This window comes from Pseudorca crassidens, chromosome 6, assembly GCF_039906515.1.
Source record: "Pseudorca crassidens isolate mPseCra1 chromosome 6, mPseCra1.hap1, whole genome shotgun sequence".
Classification (NCBI taxonomy): domain Eukaryota; kingdom Metazoa; phylum Chordata; class Mammalia; order Artiodactyla; family Delphinidae; genus Pseudorca; species Pseudorca crassidens.
The window spans coordinates 71,944,640-71,964,062 of record NC_090301.1 but is presented as its reverse complement, the minus strand read 5'-3'; the positions used below and the strand labels follow the sequence as shown (position 1 = coordinate 71,964,062).

The window sequence follows — 19,423 nt, the reverse complement described above, 5'->3', positions numbered from 1 at the left end:
GATGAAAGAAATCAAAGATAACATAAACAGATGGAGGGATATACCATGCTGCTGGATTGGAAGAATCAATATTGTGAAAATGACTATACTACCCAAAGCAGGGTAGTTCAATGCAATCTCTATCAAATTACCTATGGCATTTTTCACAGAACTAGAACAAGAAATTTTACAATTTATATGGAAACATAAAAGACCCGAATAGCCATAGCAATCTCGAGAAAGAAAAACGGAGCTGGAGGAATCAGGCTCCCTGACTTCAGACTATACTACAAAGCTACAGTAATTAAGACAGTATGGTACTGACACAAAAGCAGAAATATAGATCAATGGAACAAGATAGAAAGCCCAGAGATAAACCCACACACATATGGTCACCTTATCTTAGACAAAGGAGGCAAGGATATACAATGGAGAAAAGACAGTCTCTTCAATAAGTGGTGCTGGGTAAAATGGACAGCTACATGTAAAAGAATGAAATTGGAACACACCCTAACACCATACACAAAAATAAACTCAAAATGGATTAAAAACCTAAATGTAATTCCAGACACTATAAAACCCTTAGAAGAAAACGTACGTAGAACACTCTTGACATAAATCCCAGCAAGATCCTTTTTGACCCATCTCCTAAAGGGAAATAAAAATAAATGGGACCTAATGAAACTTAAAAGCGTTTGCACAGCAAAGGAAACCATAAACAAGATGAAAAGGCAACCCTCAGAATGGGAGAAAATATTTGCAAATGAAGCAACTGACAAAGGATTAATCTCCAAAATATACAAGCAGCTCATGCAGCTCAATATCACAAAAACAAACAACCCAGTCCAAAAATGGGCGGAAGACTTAAATAGACATTTTTCCAAAGAAGACATACAGATGGCCAACAAATGCATGAAAAGATGCTCAACATCACTAATCATTAGAGAAATGCAAATCAAGACCACAACGAGGTATCACCTCACACCAGTCAGAATGGCCATCATCAAAAAATCTAGAAACAGTAAATGCTGGAGAGGGTGTGGAGAAAAGGGAACCCTCCTGCATTGTTGGTGGGAATGTAAATTGATACAGCCACTATGGAGAACAGTATGGAGGTTCCTGAAAAAACTAAAAATAGAACTACCGTATGAGCCAGCAATCCCACTACTGGGGATATACCCTTGAAAACCGTAATTCAAAAAGAGACATGTACCACAATGTTCATTGCAGCACTATTTACAATACCCAGGACATGGAAGTAACCTAAATGTCCATCAACAGATGATTGGATAAAGAAGATGTGGCACATATATACAATGGAATATTACTCACCCATAAAAGGAACAAAACTGAGTTATTTGTAGTGAGGTGGATGGACCCAGAATCTGTCATACAGAGTGAAGACTGTCAGAAAGAGAAAAACAAATACCGTATGCTAATGCATATATATGGAATTTAAAAAAGCAGTACTGATGAACCTAGTGGCAGGGCAGGAATAAAGACGCAGACGTAGAGAACAGACTTGAGGGAAGACTTGAGGGCACGGGGTGGGGAAGGGAAAGCTGGGATGAAGTGAGAGTACCACTGACATATATACACTACCAAATGTAAAACGGATGGCTAGTGGGAAGCTGCTGCTTAGCACAGGGAGATCAGCTCGGTGCTTTGTGACGACCTAGAGGGATGGGATAGGGAAGGTGGGAGGGAGGCTCAAGTGGGAGGGTATATGGGGATATATGTATACATATAGCTGATTCACTTTGTTGTGCGGCACGCAAACACCATGGAGCATTTATACACCAATAAAGATGTGAAAAATAAAGAAAAAAGAAAAAAAAAGAATTACCATATAACCTAGCAATTCGACTTCTGGGCATTTACCCAAAGGAAGTGAAAGCAGCAACTCAAAGAGATATTTGTATATCCCTGTTCAAAGCAGCATTATTCATAATAGCCAAAAGCTGGAAGGAAACCAAACATCCACTGATGGATGAATGGATAAACAAGATGTGTACACATACAATGGTGTATTATTCAGCTTTAAAAAGGAACGAAATTCTGACACAGGCTACAATGTGGATGAACCTCGAGGACATTATGCTAAATGAAATAAGCCAGACACAAGAAGACAAACACTGTATGGTTCCACTTATATGAGATATGTAGAATAGTCAAATTCACAGAAACAAGAAGGTATATAGTTTCAGTTTTGCAAGAAGAAAATATTCTGGAGATTGGTTATACAATAGTGTAATACACTTAAAAATGGTTAAGACAGTAAATTTTATGTGTATTTTACTACAATTAAGAAAAGATGTATTTAAATAATTAATGCCTGCATCTAATTACAAATTTCCCCAAATCTGGTATACCTGTCTCTCTGATGAGCTGGGTAAGTTTAGGACGTAAGTCCCAGTTTATTATCACCCCCATCAACCATCAACTCACTCTCAGACTACACTCCACTACTCCTCCACTGTAGTGGAATTTTGCCTTCACTATAACTGATCCAGACCAGAAATGAGGCAGTCTAAAGATTTCTGAGAAATAAAAACAAATAGAAAGGGGCCCACATGTGCACACTTTCTTAAAGACTTTTTTAAGATTTTTACTTACTGTTTAACAATAATTTAGTTTAACTGTAAAAGTACACTACTGGCATAAGAAACAAAATCGGAGTAAATAAATGTAAATTCAGCAAAAAAAAAATTAATTTTAAAAAAAGGAATACAGTTTCAAATAAGTGTTAAACTTGCAAAAATAAATGAGTTCTAAAATTCAATGATCACAAAACTGGAAAAACAGGTACACTTACATACATTTCTGGTAGCATTCTAAACTATTTTTTCCTAGAAAACAATCTAATAAAAGTCTAACAAGAACTATCAAAACTCCTCTTTTTAACATTCATAAAATATCCTGGGGGCTTCCCTGGTGGCACAGTGGTTGAGAGTCCGCCTGCCGATGCAGGGGACACGGGTTCGTGCCCTGGTCCAGGAAGATCCCACATGCCGCGGAGTGGCTGGGCCTGAGCCATGGCTGTTAAGCCTGCGCGTCCGGAGCCTGTGCTCCACAACGGGAGAGTCCACAGCAGTGAGAGGCCCGCATACCGCCAAAAAAAAAAATATATATATATATATATATATATATATATATTCTGATCAGTTAATTCTGCTTTGGGGAACACATGTCATGAAAATACCCCTAAGTAATGGTAACAACACAATGAAAGGAGTACCAAGATATCGGCACAATGCTATTAACAACATAAAGCTTTTCAAACATATACATACACCAAATAGTAGAAGAGTCAAATTGTAGCACAGAGCTCCAGTGTAATAAAGTTATTAACACTGAAAATTATGTAGACTAAGCCAATATTCAGAAATGTATATAATAGTCTTAAAAATAAAAAGCACGATATGGATTCACTGATTACAACTATGTAAAGTATGTATGTCTGTGTTCATTTACAAAGATTAGAAATTAATGTGAAATGATGTAACTTTATATCCTTTAAATTCTTATTTCTGTAAGGTTGTTTAAATTCATGATAGACAAAATAAATATAATAGATCTCAACAGTCTATCTTAAAAAACAGTATTTTAACTATACATTCTAGTAACTAAATACATATTTCACAAGTTTAAGTAAGGCTTGTCAAGACTATTTCTTTTGTCTCTAATCTTATCCAAACCTGCTCCATCCAATTTTATTCATTAAGAAACATACAATGTTTAGTAGTTCACCTCAGATCTAAGGAATTTTTAAAAAGAAAAAAAAAAAGAACTTATGAGAAATAAATTTTGAAAAAGTTTCACATTTAAACACAAACTTCTGTGAACTGTCTACATTATTTATTTAGTACATAATATGCCCTGAAACTTAGAATAGCATCACATACCTGATGCAATGACAGGATCTTTCATAAGCTCCCTAGTTATTGGACATATAAATTCATCAGGAATTTCAGAGGAAAGCGTTTTCATCTTTGTCCTGAGCTCTTCAATCTTCCGCAGAACTTTACTACGCAGCCCTAGAGATTCTGAAAAGAAATTATTCTGTTAGGGCTGGAGAACTATTACTTCTAACCTTTATGCAAGTCTTCAGCAAAGAGAAATTTCATCTACTACAACCAAAAATCTTCAGACATCCAGTTTTACCACATGGAACCTTTTCTTTATAAATTCTTTAATCAATATTTGTAGTATAGAATACTGTGTGATTAAAATAACTCAGCAAGTTCTAAATAACTTTTGATTCTCAAAGTTCCTCAAGAATTTCAGATTGCCCAAATACTAATATACCACACAAAATCAGAAAAGGCTCATTATTATAGGTTAATTTATTTAGACAACAAAAAATTTCCTAAAAATCATTTCTAAAGATGTTCAATTTGATAATATAAAAATTCCATCTATTTTTAAACATTATGAAGTTGGGTATATTACTTGCTGATTCTCATATGAAACACAATCTCAAATAAAGTTCATATGTTTGTCCAAGACTCTACACATATGTTTCATTCATTTGTATTACTTTTATCTTAAGTTTTTAAAATTATCTTAGTTTTTAATTTCGGGAAGATTAATACAATGAAGTTTAGGAAGTTTAGTGTGATTATCTGTTTATATTTTTAGATAATCTAGCTGACAGTTCTATTTTAGGTGGAGGTGTTTGGAGGGTGTAGGGTGGGTAGGAAAAAAGAACAACATTTCAGAACACCTCAGAGTTCCCATAAAAAGCCAAATCAGCTTTCTTTCTGATTGGAAGGTAATTCTCCATGTGTTTATACACACCTTATGACACCTTTTGTCTAGCAATCTTTTCAAGGATGTCTGCAAACTTACTTGGAAGCTAGAGATAGTGTTTCCCTCCCAGTCTGAGGGCAGATTTGTTTCCTGACAAGAACAAAGATAATGTCTTCCTCTTGGACTAGTCTGCTAGCAGTCCCTTTATACGATTGGAGGGGGGTTTCATAAACTCAGGGTTCCTCAGCTATGACACCAACACAAATTGCCCCCACAAGACTAGGTGGAAAGGGCAACCAATTTAAATATGAAGCTCATGCTGCCTGCTGTGCCATGAGTAATAAACTGTTCAAATCTATTTGGACTCATTGACCATATCTATGCAAGTATGGTAAGTCAACCTAGCAGCTGCCTACATCTTAGGAACTGCTTTACTGCTTTCCTATGACTTACCTCCTATGTAATTCATTGAAACAAAATTGAGGATTTTTAATACAATTTTTTAAAAGCACCATGTTATAAACACTTTTATAATTGGACTAATTAGACACATTAATAATTACGTAACTACTAAAATAATTAAGTCATATCATTTAAGGGGAAAATTATACAACATGTAATAAGGATATAGAGGTATTTAATATTCTGAAAACAATATATATATTACCCTGTCGAATATACATGTGTGCCAATATTTAGAATGTTTATTAATAAAGAATATAGAAACCCTATTTCAAAATGTACTGGATAAGGTTAAATTGTGTGTTACCCTTTTCTAATTTTAATGTCATTTAAGAATGCCCTCAGGCAAGCAGTTACCAAATCATATGCACAGAACTTGGCCAGAAGAAGACATCTCCTTTTGTGATTGGGGTTTGGCAGTGAGTGTTATTAAACTTAATTGCTCAGAAAGAAAAGACCCTTACCAGCTGAGGGCTAGTAAACCCTGAGTATGGGCAATGGGCAATATTTAGCTATATTTACTATAACTCTGAAAAGGCATCTGGCTATTAATAAGATGACAAATTAAATAGGCTATCACCTCCTGTACCCTCTTCCCCATCCCTGGAAATGCTACATAATTGAGAATTGATGGAGTGTGGACACAAATAACCATCAAAAATACAAAACAAAATTCAGAAAACCCTCAAGGAAACAGAACTAACTAGGTTCCAGAGTAGGGGATGGGAAACAGCTTAAAGCAGAGATTTGTGTACACAAATGGAAGAAATACCTTTCTACTTGTAGCCTTCACTCTCCCCAACTTTGTCCTGTAAATATCATTGCTAAGGCAGCAACACCAGCATGAGCTGGAGGCAGGGTAACAAGAGAGCGCTATGGCCTGGACTAACAATTACAGCCCATTGGGCTGGTCACTGAATCACCTCTGCAATGCCCTGAGACAGAACAACAGAATCAAAAGCTGGTTTCTTGGAGAAAAAAACTTAAAAACTTTTTATTTTTTAAAAATAAAATTTATTAACAAACTTCTGACTTGAAAGATCAAGAGAAAACAAGACATAAAACTGTATTAGGAAAGAAAAGGGACACAAAACTATAGGTACAGTAGGGATTTTTTAAAGGATTTAGAGAAGATGGTGATAGAAGCAATATAATTTTTAAACTTCTCTGAATCCCCACATAAAAACAGAGCAACGAGATAGCAAAATCAAATCCCACCGACACTTCCAAAAAACAAGGTAGCAGGGTATCCTCATGAATCCCGCTATATAAGTGGAAGAGAATAAACCACCAACATCCATAAGACCTGTGATTGATATCAATGCGGAAGCAACAGGACATCTGATAGGCCTGAGGAATGGAGACCCCGAAATGCCCTACTCTCAGGAAAGTGGGGTAGGCCAATTTAAGAGCAGCAGCTGAACTGGAAGGGTTATGCCCACTCTAACAGCAGGTCAGTGCACAGGCCTATACATGTGAAAGGACTATTTCACTTCAATTGTGTGTAAAGAAAAAAATGGTAAATGTTCTTATTACTTAACAGTATATGCAGTTAGGCAACAAGTGAAAGTCTACATAAGGAAGTATTACTAGAATTTGAAACATGAAACTTCCAAAATCTGAAGATGTTAAGACAGCTGGTGCATAAAGTTTTAAAAAGCATTTGATATAATAATTTGATATTATAATTTTTAAAGCAGAAAATGATAAAAATGTCTCAAGTGCTTTCATGGTTTCTTGGAAAGACAAGAGCAAAAAGAAGAGGGAACGCTTTGAAGAAACCTCATTCCCAATTAAGAATCTACGACTGATAAATCTATGACTGATAATCAGTTGAATATAAGGGTAAGGACTAACACAATATACAATAGTTCCTTGTCATTTGTCATTCCATGGTTCTACCATTATATCGTCTACAGCAATTCCAAACTCCAAGATAGGTAGCAGTTTGCAATATTCCTGAGTCCTGGATATAAACTGAAGCCAAACTGCAGATGAAAATCACGTGGCTAGTTAGTGGACCTACTGCTTGCCTAGGATCACATCTCAAAGAGACTTCCTTGCTCTTTATCTTCATACTTTATGCCTTTTGGCTGCAATATTAAAGGCTATCGTAGAGTTCACAAATTCATGGATACACATATGTCTTAAGACATACCTCTCTTAATATCAAGGATCTCTTGTACCTGTAATCTCTTTCTGGATATTCCTTATGCAAATATAGCACTAGATATAAGGAGTTATTTCCTACCTAAAACTATGTCTATTGTACCCTTAGTTTTCATTAACACTATCCTAGAAAAGGACTATTACTCTAGGTTAAAACACCAGGTTCCAACAGATACTCAAATCTATAGAAGGTTCCTTTATTGTATATTTACAAAGCCTCATTGAAAAACGATTTGATAGACTGCTTGACTCCTTAAAAATAATTTTTAAGTGTCAAACGTTATAGATATACTACTTCGTTCCCTAACACTCCAATACACTTCACTGAAAATTAATTAACTTCCTTCATATGATGCATGTTAAATTCATATTTATTCACATTGACATAGGAACCATTTTAACAGCTGTACCACAAAAGCAAATGCAAGTAAAATAGTTATCCATCACAAGAGTAAAATTCATTATCACATACTCATCAGTTTGCCTCTTAACACATTTTTTTCTAGACCCAATTTCACTTCTCTATTACTCCAATTTACTGTTTTGAGGAAGAGCCTACTTTTCTTAAAACTCAAGACTAACAGAAATCCACTGTAGCTTAAAGTAGCAGCTGCAGATTAACGTTAGCCTGCTGACCCTTTATAATTGTGCAAAAACTTTAAAATATTGATACTATAGAATGATGCAGAAAAAAATTATTTAAAAACTTATTTATTTAAAAATTTACTTACTAATTTATTCTGTATTTAATTTGTTGTATTTGCTAACTTTCCAAATCTTAAGCACAAACACAAAGCAAATTCCTTACTTACTAGAGAGTATGCAATGTTCTTGTCTCCGTTTATAATGATCTTCCTAATTCAGCTTTTAGACCACAGCAGACTTATTTAAATTATATTTCAATTTTGGCTTGAGCCTGGTAGTTCCAAAACTTATTTCACTGAACGTCAAAATGATCATAACTACTAAACCCGAGACTCACCTTCAAAAACTATTTCAGGCCACTAATTGAATCCTGTAAGAATTTCTTATACTTTATTTACCGGGCTATTGGGACAGAATTCTATTCCTATTGTTTTTACTATGCTCTCTTATGTTTTGAAACATCCTTTGTTGAAATCTGAAATTATTATTTTATATTGTCATGTGCTTCTGTGTGATAAGGTATTGTTAAAACTTATTGTGAGAGAGTAATGAGAAATCAGCTAATGAACATGCTAAATTCACCAGAACTTTAAAAAAAAAACAAAAACAAAAAAATCCCTGTACTCTATTACCTACTTTCAGGAAGAAAGAGTAAACTATAAAGGAAATAAGTTACTAGAGATACAAAAATAGCTTTCACAGTACGGCCTGAGTACAAAACCATCTGATTCTAATTATTTTCACAAAATCATCATTCTATTAACTTCTTAAAAGGCCATAAGCTTCCAAGACACTTAAATAGGTTCACATACTATATTTACTATGTAATGAAAGTATACCACTATAGATGATTTTCTATAACAAACACTTTTTTGCTCTTTGACTCCTCATTAACAGTAAATTCACTATGGACATCCTATTTCCTAAGCTTTCTGGTTAATTAAGATTTTACTAGAGCACACTGAGAAGTGTCTGAGTATTATGTTCATTAGAGCACAACACTAAGACTTCAAACTGTTTTTGATAAGGAGGTATTGATAATAGCCAGAACACATAAAACAACTCTTACAATTCAACAATAAAAAGACAAACCAATTTTAACCAAAGAAGATACACAAACAGCCAATAAACACTCGAAAATATGCTCCATATCATTAGGTAAATGCAAATCAAAAACCACAATGAAATACCACTTCACATCTATTGAATGGCTATAATCAATAAGATAGGTAATAACCAGTGCTGACAAAGAGGTGAAGAAATTGGAAAGCTCACACACTGCTGGTGGGAATGTAAAATAGTACAGCTGCTTTGGAAAACAGTCTGCCAGTTCCTCAAAATGGTATATGTAGTTATTCTACTTTTAATCATATATCCAAGGGAAATGAAAATATACTCACACAAAAACTCATACATATATATTCACAGCAGCATTATTGATAACAGACAAAAAGTAGAAACAACTCAAATGACCATCAGCTGATGAGTGGATAAACAAAATGTGGTATAGCCATACAATGGAATATTTTTCAGCCATAAAAAGGAAGGAAGTACTTACACATACAAAAACATGGATGAACCTTGAAAGGTTAAATTAAAAAAGCCAGATACAAAAGGCCACATATTGTATGGTTCCACTTAAAAGAAATGTCCAAAATAGGTAGATCCTATTTCTACAGAAGATAGATCAGTGGTTGCCAAGAGGCTAGAAAGAGGAAAGAATGGGATTCTTTTGGGGGGATAAAAATGTTCTGCAATTAGGGCTTCCCTAGTGGCGCAGTGGTTGAGAGTCCGCCTGCCGATGCAGGGGACACGGGTTCGTGCCCTGGTCCGGGAAGATCCCACATGCCGCGGAGCGGCTAGGCCCATGAGCCATGGCCGCTGAGGCTGCGCTCCACAACGGGAGAGGCCACAACAGTGAGAGGCCTGCGTACCGCAAAAAAAAAAAAAAGTTCTGCAATTAGATAGTGGTGACGGTTGTACAACTCTGTGAGTACACTAAAAACCAGTGGATTGTACACTTAAGAAAAAATGACTTGTGCATTGAAAATTACAAAGCATTGTTGAAAAAGAAATTAAGACGACCTGAATAAACATAAAAATATCCTGTACTGGGCTTCCCTGGTGACGCAGTGGTTGAGTCCGCCTGCCAATGCAGGGGACATGGGTTCGTGCCCCAGTCCGGGAAGATCCCACATGCCGCGGAGCGGCTGGGCCCGTGAGCCATGGCCGCTGAGCCTGCGCTTCCGGAGCCTGTGCTCCGCAACGGGAGAGGCCACAACAGTGAGAGGCCCGAGTACCGCAAAAAAAAAAAAAAAAAAAAAAAAAAAAAAATCCTGTGTTTATGGATTAGAAGAATTAATATTGTTAAAATGACAATAATCCCCAAACTGATGTAGAAATCCAGTATAATCCCCATCAAAGTTAGGTGGCTTTTTTGCAGAATTTGACAAGTTGATCCTAAAATTCCTATGGAAATGCCAAGGGACCCAAAGGAGCAAAACCAATCCTGGAGAGAAAAAAAATCCAGAGATGGAGGACACACAATTTTCAATTTCAACACTTACTACAAAGCTATAGTAATTAAGACACTGTGGCACTAGCATATGGACAGACAAATAGATCAGTGAAATAGAATTGAGAGTCCAGAAATAAACCCTCACATTTACGGTCAACTCATATTTAACAAGGGTGCTAAGATAATTTAAAGGGGAAAGAATAGTCTTTTCAACAAATGGTGCTGGGACAACTGGATATATACATCTGAAAGAATATAGCTAAACCCTTACCTCACATTATATACAAAAATTAAGTCAAAACTGATCACACAGCTAAATGTAAGAGCTAGAACTATAAAAGTCATAGAAGAAACACAGGTGTAAATCTTCAAGATTCAGGATTAGGTTTGGGTTTCTTAAATACGACACCTACAGCACAAGCAATGACAGAAAAAAAACAGATAAACTGGACTTCACCAAAATTTATAACTTTTGTGCATCAAAGGACACTTTCAAGAAAGCGTAATGATAAACCACAGAATGGGAGAAAATATTTATAAATCATATATCTGATTAAGGGTCTAGTATCTAAATTTATATAAACAACTCAACAATAAAAAGACAAATAACCCAGTTTTTAAAATGGGCAAAGAATCTGAACAGACATTTTTCCAAAGAAGATATACAAATGGCCACTAAGCATATGGAAAGTTGTTCAACATCACTAGTCATCAGGAAAATGCATATCAAAACCACAATGAGAAACCACTAGGATGGCTATAATTGAAAAACTAAACAATTGTTGATGAGGATGCAGAGAAATTGGAATCCTCATACACTGCTGGTGAGAATATAAAAAAGCACAGTTGCTTTGGAAAATAGCCTGGCAGTTCTTCAAATGCAAGCACAGAGTTACCATATGATCTACCAATTCCACTCGACAGTTTTCAGAATTCTGTTTTGTATATTTGATGGTTATTTGTGTCTAGACTCATCAGTCTTCAATTATGTAGCATTTCCAGGGATGGGGAAGGGGTGGGGAAGAGGGTACAGGAGCTGATGGCCTATTTAATTTGTCATCTTATTAAGAGCCAGATGCCTTTTCAGAGTTATATTAAATATAGCCAAATGTTGCTCATTGCCCATACTGAGGAGCTACTAGCCCTCAAGCTGGTAAAGGGTCTTTTCTTCCTGAGCAATTAAGTTTAATAACACGCATTCCCAACTCCCAATCACAAAAGGAGACATCTTCTTCTGGCCAAGTTCTGTCAATATGATTTGGTAACGCCCTAGAAAACTGAAAACAGATGCCCACACGAAACGTGTATATGAATGTTTATAGAAGCAATTTTCATAAAATCTAAAAACTGGGAACAATCTAAATCCAATCAACCAGTGAATGGATGAACAGAAAGTGATAAATTCATACAATGGAATATTATTCAGCCATAAAAAAGTGAAGTACTAATATATACTACAACATGTATGAACTTTGAGAACACGCTATGCAAAAGAGGCCAGACACAAAAGGCCATACATTTTATGAAATGTAGAACAGGCAAATCCTTAGAGACAGAAAGTAGATTAGTGGTTGCCAGGAGCTAGAGACAAGGAATAGGAGTGACTGCTAATGGGAATGGAGTTTCTTTCTGAAGTGATGAACATGTTCTGGAATCAGATAGTGGTGATGGTTATACAACTTGAATAGTCACTGCACTGTACACTTATAAAAGGGTGAATTATACCACAATTTAAAATATATATACATTTTAAGAATTACAGTTACATGATAGCTTTAATTACCTAAAGAAACAGTATGTAACATTTCTTTTCCATAATCTAATAAAAATATACTACACTTCTACACACAGACATATACCAGAACTACTACTGTGCTAGAATATTAAGAGGAAACCATTAATGCAATTAAAACCAATCTCAGAGTAAATTATTAAAAGTTGTCTTTAAGACTGCCTAACTTTCACTAGGTCTTACCAATTTTCAAATCATCAGCTAGACTTTCTTTTGTAAGATTCAACAGTTCTCGTCCATCAATGTTATTCATTTTGAAAATACCAACAAGGTCTTTTAAACCTTGTGCACAAAGCCAGTTTGAGACATCGTCCTCTGACCAATCTTCAGTAAATTGCTTTGGTTGATCTTCCACGATCCTTGCTTAAAAACAAACAAACCAAAAAAACCCCACAAACAAAAAGTAAGTAAAAAGTAAGTAAAAACAAGAAAAAGTATATCCTTTATAAACATTCTCACTTTGTACTAAAAAGTAAATGAAATTTTCTTAAGTCTGTGTTTTCTACTTTAAAATCCTTTAAGAAATTTTAAAAAATCAAATAATACTACGTATAAAGTATTATTTAATGCTACATTAAATGCTACTCTTTTGGAACATTTTACACTCCAGAAAAAGTTTATCTTTATTATATAAAATTCATATCAGCAAAAGTATTATATGTGATCTGTCATCTGCATATCAGCACCACTAATTGGTTAATTCTGACAGTGATAAAAATAAAACTCCTAAATTAGGTGTCAATGTTGCTTGAGAAAACCAAAAATAAAAGCAACAAGATAAAACTACCATTTCTATTTTGTTCTAGGCTATATTTATCTGAAAAATTAGTATGGAGTATAAATAAAGAGCTTACAAAACTATGGGAGGTATGATATACACGAATGTGCATCCAAAAGCATTTACCAACAGTTTTAATGTAGATGTCTGGGTTAACTTTAACACTGGGTTCTCTAAAATTATTTTTAAATTATATTAAATTTGTATGTATGCTTTATATTGAGAAAAGCAACATGAATAATTTGTCAAAAAATTACTGAATTTCTCCTTTTAATGGTGAATGGTGCTGAACTGGGTTACACATGATATCCTTACTAACCTTGGCAAGGTGTTTCCAGGTCAAACTGCCAGATATTCACTGTTTTGTCCATTGAACCAGTAGCAAGTAAAAGGATATTGGGTGCAAAGGCACAAGTCGTGACATACCTAGTTAATAAAAACAACTATTATATATCCTCAGACCAATTTTTTAATTATATTAATACAAAGTGAGGTTAAGTTCAGACCTGGTGTGCTGAGTCAAGGTGTGAAGTATATCCTCAGTATTCTGAAAAACAACACAAACAGCTTTATATTTACTCAGGCAAGAGTAAAGCTACTGATAAAGACTTGTTTGACCTGAATGGTTTATATACTCTATGTATTCTAATATTATGAGTCACTAATATAAACCAAAACTTTACCCAATGAATAGAGAATAGCATTTATAACTAATAACATTATCAAGTACTTATTTCACTTTCTCAATTATCAGCACTGCTGTCTGCTGAAATTTTTAGTATAATACAGTCCTGGCTGATTTGTCTCAACTTACTAATAGTAACCATGAAATTATTTGCATTTTTGCTATGGCATTTGACTGTACCCACTGCAGACCAGTGAGTAGAAATTAGTCATTTCAATATTGAGTACACTTAGCGGGCCATCCAACAACTAGATCTATTTAACTAAGACTCATATACATATTTTATGGAGAAAATTTAACATTATAGCTATTTCTGTGAATGTAAAATCTCGTGAAAATTTCCTGAGAAATATTAAGGATCTATTTCACCTCGTTTGAGTACTCTTGCCCACTTCCTGCCAGAACTCAATAATTTTAACTGCTGTGTGGAGGACTAGCTTAGCTTCCTTGCTTGACCCACTACACTTTGATAATTCACATCTCTATTTCTTTGCTGGCATAGCTACAACCTAAGCTCAACCACTGTAAGGTCCCACTCAACACCGATTTCTCTTGGCGAATATTTTCATCAATCATACTTTCACTATATATTAAATGTTCATTTTTCTTCATACTTATGCAACCTGGTCTTTATTCACATGCATCTACCAAAAAGCCCTATTTTTCCAAATCCTTTATAACCTACTCTTCTTATACTAGTCTCTAAATCCAGGTGGGACTCTATAAAGTGACAGAGCCGCTTTCAGCTATACCTTCCCAAAACCCTCGGGTAAACACTCCTTTGTTGTTATGGAAACCTGGTGTAAGAGTTTAAGAAAAATTGACTTAAAGTGATTTTTTAATATTGATGCTCTTTAAATCTGTATTTTCTTTGATCAGACTAAACATCTGTCTATCTTAAAACCATTAATGAAATATTTAAGGGCTTGTTCCAGAAGCAATACCTTACCTGCATAACTATTTTAGCATTTCTGAAAATGTATATATTATATTCTTGGGCATCCTAAACGGAAAAAACATGTACATTTTTCTCATCTTGCCTAGCTAAACTTGAAGTTCAGTAGCCTAATAAGCAAACATAATTTATACAGATCATACAAGATTTTGAAATACTTACAGTATCATACACTATGACAGACTTATCCACTGATCTTTAAAAGAAAAAAAAAAGATTATGGGTGAAAGTTCTATAAAAACAAAGTACAGTATTTATGTAATTAGTATTTTTAATCATTTTAATAACTTTTTAAGGCTGACATATTGATATGCACACATTCAGAATGCAGTCTATTTTGTTCATATGTATAAACTTTTATTTAAAAAAACTACATGCCATATACCAAATACCAAATTTATCAGAAAATTATAAACTCTATTAAACGCTAGCACATGCTATTTATACTATATAGCCATAAACAGAATAAGCATTTGTAATGTATAAATAAGACGCAATCTCATATCAAGTTAGTAACTCGAAGGGAAAAACTACTACAAGGAAAAGGTAGTACATTCTACTTGATTCTTGTTCCAAATAGCATTGCTATTATTGATATGGCCGTGCCTTAATTACTAATCAATATGTATATATGTCTTGATTGTGACTCATTTTTGAAAATTATGATTCTAAACTTGATATGGACCCTACATTGTTTCTTTCAATGCTATAAAAATTAAAACAACCAGGGCTTCCCTGGTGGCGCAGTGGTTGAGAGTCTGCCTGCTGATGCAGGGGACACGGGTTCGTGCCCCGGTCCGGGAAGATCCCACATGCTGCGGAGCGGCTGGGCCCATGAGCCATGGCCGCTGAGCCTGTGCGTCTGGAGCCTGTGCTCCGCAGCGGGAGAGGCCACGACAATGAGAGGCCCGCGTACCACAAAAAAAAAAAAAAAAAAAAAAAATTAAAACAACCATCTGGGTTTATTCTAGTGGTGAAAAAGAAAACCATCATACAAAGAAAAATGCAATAACATAACAAACTACTTAATTGAGAACAACAGATAAATATGTTTCTACATGATATTTTCCCCCGATATAGCTGTTATGCCATGATATATGTTGCAAAGCAAGAAAACATACCAACAATACGAGTGTTACTGCTCTCTGCACAACTTTAATAGTATTTGTACTTATTATTATTAAAAGGTAGCTGATTACAGTCTGACCACAGGAGTCACACCTATTAGAAGGCTTAAAATTCTTTTAAGGACTTCCCTGGCAATCCAGTGGTTAAGACCCAGAGCTTCCAATGCAGGGGGCTCAGGTTCGATCCCTGGTTGGGGAACTAGGATCCCACATGCCACCAAAATTCCTTTGAATAAGACTTAAAATTTCATATTTAGTAGTCTCTCCAGTGTTGGTGATGGATTTTGACTACAGAATCTTTGCCATAATTTCAAAATAGAACTTGTACGTTGTTCAATGTAAAATAAAATACAAGCAAATAAGAAGCATATAAATGCATTCTGGCATCAAAAACCAGAATTATAGCATTAAACATTAAATTCCAGCCAAAAAACACTGAGAAACTGTATTAGCAGCTAATATGTATATGCTAGACATGATTTATAGACACTCTTATTTTGTCCTAAATTCCTCGAAGTACAAAGTATTATTTCTGGAATATCTAAAATTCTTAGGGAAAACTTCATTACTTCTTAGCATCCTTAAAACAAACTAAAAGGAATTTCCACTTTCTGAGACTACCACTAGTGCAATTAAACCTAACTCATCCTAATGATGTATCACTTGAGAAGCTCAATCATCATTAGATAGTCTTGTAGGCAACAGATAGCCAGCCATGATGGCAATGAAATAGGTTCACTTGCTGATGAGGTATAAAAATGAATTTGAGAAGCAAAAGGCCAAACATGAAGAACTCTTTAAGAGTCTACTGAATCTAGGCAAGAAGACTAGAGATTATGGGCAGAGACCTGTGCCCATTTAGAGATTAAAAGGATTTTAAACTCGCCTCCTATAGTCCCTAATTTGACTAATGGGAATTCAAAGGAAGATGTAATGGGATTTGATAACTGATTAGATTTGGGGGGAAGGAAGTTAGGATTAGGGAAAAATAATAGTTTTCAATATTCAAGATTTGGGTTTCAAAGGCAGAAAATAATTATAACCACTGTAAACAGACATAAAATACCTTGAAACTACTAAAACAATATAAAACCTCAAAATATTCCCTAAATAGAACGTGAGCCAACAGCAAACAAAAATTCTGATTGTTTGGTGCCGCTGGTTATACATTTCTTGCCTGCTATATATAACTCTTCCCCCTGCTATATATAATTCTTTCAGTACCCACAATCTGCCCTGTCACCTTAACCTCACTTTCTCTTATAAAGGATGCATTAATTGTTAAGTCTTTTTGGTACTCCATTCCTACCACTTTGTGGCACTCTAAAACCTTAACTCTACTCACTCAAGAATACAAGAGAGGGCTTCCCTGGTGGCGCAGTGGTTAAGAATCTGCCGGCCAATGCAAGGGACACGGGTTCAAGCCCTGGTCCGGGAAGATCCCACATGCCGCGGAGCAACTAAGCCCGTGCGCCACAACTACTGAGCCTGCGCTCTAGAGCCCGCAAGCCACAACTACTGAGCCCACGTGCCACAACTACTGAAGCCTGCGCACCTAGAGCCCGTGCTCCGCAACAAGAGAAGCCATGACAATGAGAAGCCCGCGCACCGCAATGAAGAGTAGCCCTCACTCACCACAACTAGAGAAAGCCTACACACAGCAACGAAGACCCAACACAGCCAAAAATAAATAAATAAATAAATTTGTTAAAAAAAAAAGAATACAAGAGAAACACGCCAATTTTATCTGCACAGCTGCTAGGCAAGAGCAACAACACATACAGTTATGTGCTTGATATGGAAGAGCATATAATCACAAGCTCAAGGGAGATGAGTGACACTGTAGTGACGTCGTACAGCCACCCATGTCACAAATCACCTAAAGCATTTTAATTCAAACCAGTTTTATACAATGACCAAAAAACTAATCAAATGAAATTACCCACAACTATTTCATTAGGTCAAGTATGTTCCTAAGGTTTAAAGATTTATTTTACACTCACACATTTTTATTTTAAATATATATGTTTCTTCTCATTCGGAAAGTATGTGTAGTCTCTTACAAAGATGTAGAAAAAAGAAGATAAAAATTATGTGAAGAAACTGGGGACGAAGAGAACATAAAGATGAGGTGGGGGAAAGAGGTGAAGATTAAGATTAATATTTAAAATATATGTCACAACATAGAGTCCACTTCGTTAACAGAGGGCTGCAGGTTTGTTGCCGAGCTTCTTCAATAGCAATTTAAAAAAGGAAACACGCTCTGTCATACAATTTAAGATAGAAACACAAACCCAATGTATGGGAAAGGGACATCAATTCTTTAGACTGAGACCTGTAGGAACTATTTTCCCCGAAGTCTTTACAGAGGTGATTCTATGAAACATAGTCCCCAACAACTCTTCCTGAATGAAGATGGTACGTTTCAAACAGCTGTTTTATAATGCCCCTCAGTATAGATAAATGGCTAAAAACTTAACCCAGAAAAAGCAGAAATCAGAAAATGAGGGAGTAAAATAATATGTTATACGTTATATAATTGCCTAATGTTCTGGATTACAAAAATAATACATAAAAATAATATTCTTGTAATATACATAATATTTAATGAACCTATACTGAGCAATTATTGTGCCCCAAACCTAATAAATGCTTTGCCTGCATTTTCTTATTTAAGCTTCATAACACTCTTATGAGGAAAGTGTTCTGACTTTCCCCATTTTATAATTCAGAAAAATGAAGCCGAGAGAAGATATGGAACTAGAACTTGTTTGAGGTTGCATAGCTAGTGCATGGCAGGGCTGGGATTAAAACTCAGTAACCTGTGTTTCTGGATTTTACACTTCCTAGAACATCATCCCCCATGAATGTATTATAATTAAACTTGATTCATAATGGGCACACACCCTGACAGTTTTATCCTAAAAACTTACAAAACAGATCGCATGACTATTCAAATTTCACTAGAGTTTTTACAAGACATCTATTTTTTCAAGCCGTGTAATATCTAATAACCCTCATGATAACCAAACTGCAACATGGACTCTGTCTAAAGAACTGACTTGTTCAATAGTTCTGTTAACAATGTTGTAGAGAGTACGGGGAAATAAATGATGATCTGAGTTTTGGAAAGGTGACCTTAAGCCTTCTTATGCTAGTCATTACTGAGTGAGAGAGGGTGGCTGTTGAGCCATTACTAATTCATGACAGTAAAACTCTGTTGTCCACATTTATAAAAGATAAAACATAAACAAGCATCTTGTTGAGAAGAGGGGGGACAATTACTTCCAGTTCTTTCTGGAATAAGATCCCTGGCCTCTTTTCTCCCTCTCTTGCTTAGCAGGAAAGGAATGACAGATGACTGGAAAGTCTGGGGAAGATGCTGGGCCATGTGGTTCAGCCCCTTCTGGATTTTCTTTTTTCTGATCTGCCCTTTCAGGGGAAGTCTGCAGTGGTCCATGCCACCCAAGAGCGGGTGAACAAGTCAGCTGCAGATCTACAGTCCTGCTATCTAGTAGTTATCTGTCCAGTATTTCTCTTACTGGTTTTCAACTCAAGAAG

General features: G+C 35.4%; 1 protein-coding gene across 10 annotated transcripts in view; it reads right to left on the bottom strand.

Annotated features, from left to right (window-relative positions):
* WDSUB1 (WD repeat, sterile alpha motif and U-box domain containing 1) overlaps window positions 1-19,423 on the bottom strand; it is a 76,282-nt gene that overhangs the window by 33,243 nt on the left and 23,616 nt on the right. For 9 of the 10 annotated variants that reach the window (XR_010944433.1, XM_067741830.1, XM_067741824.1 and 6 more), the window contains 5 exons: window positions 14,898-14,931; window positions 13,602-13,642; window positions 13,415-13,521; window positions 12,501-12,680; window positions 3,885-4,025 (listed from right to left, as the gene is read on the bottom strand). Coding sequence is in view for 9 of the 10 variants with exons in the window: in XM_067741830.1 (XP_067597931.1) it covers window positions 3,885-4,025; window positions 12,501-12,680; window positions 13,415-13,521; window positions 13,602-13,642; window positions 14,898-14,931 (503 nt within the window). In the remaining variant the exon portion in view is untranslated. Of the gene's footprint in view, window positions 1-3,677; window positions 3,737-3,884; window positions 4,026-12,500; window positions 12,681-13,414; window positions 13,522-13,601; window positions 13,643-14,897; window positions 14,932-19,423 lie in introns of all 10 variants that reach the window. The other variant, XM_067741829.1, reaches the window with a different exon arrangement.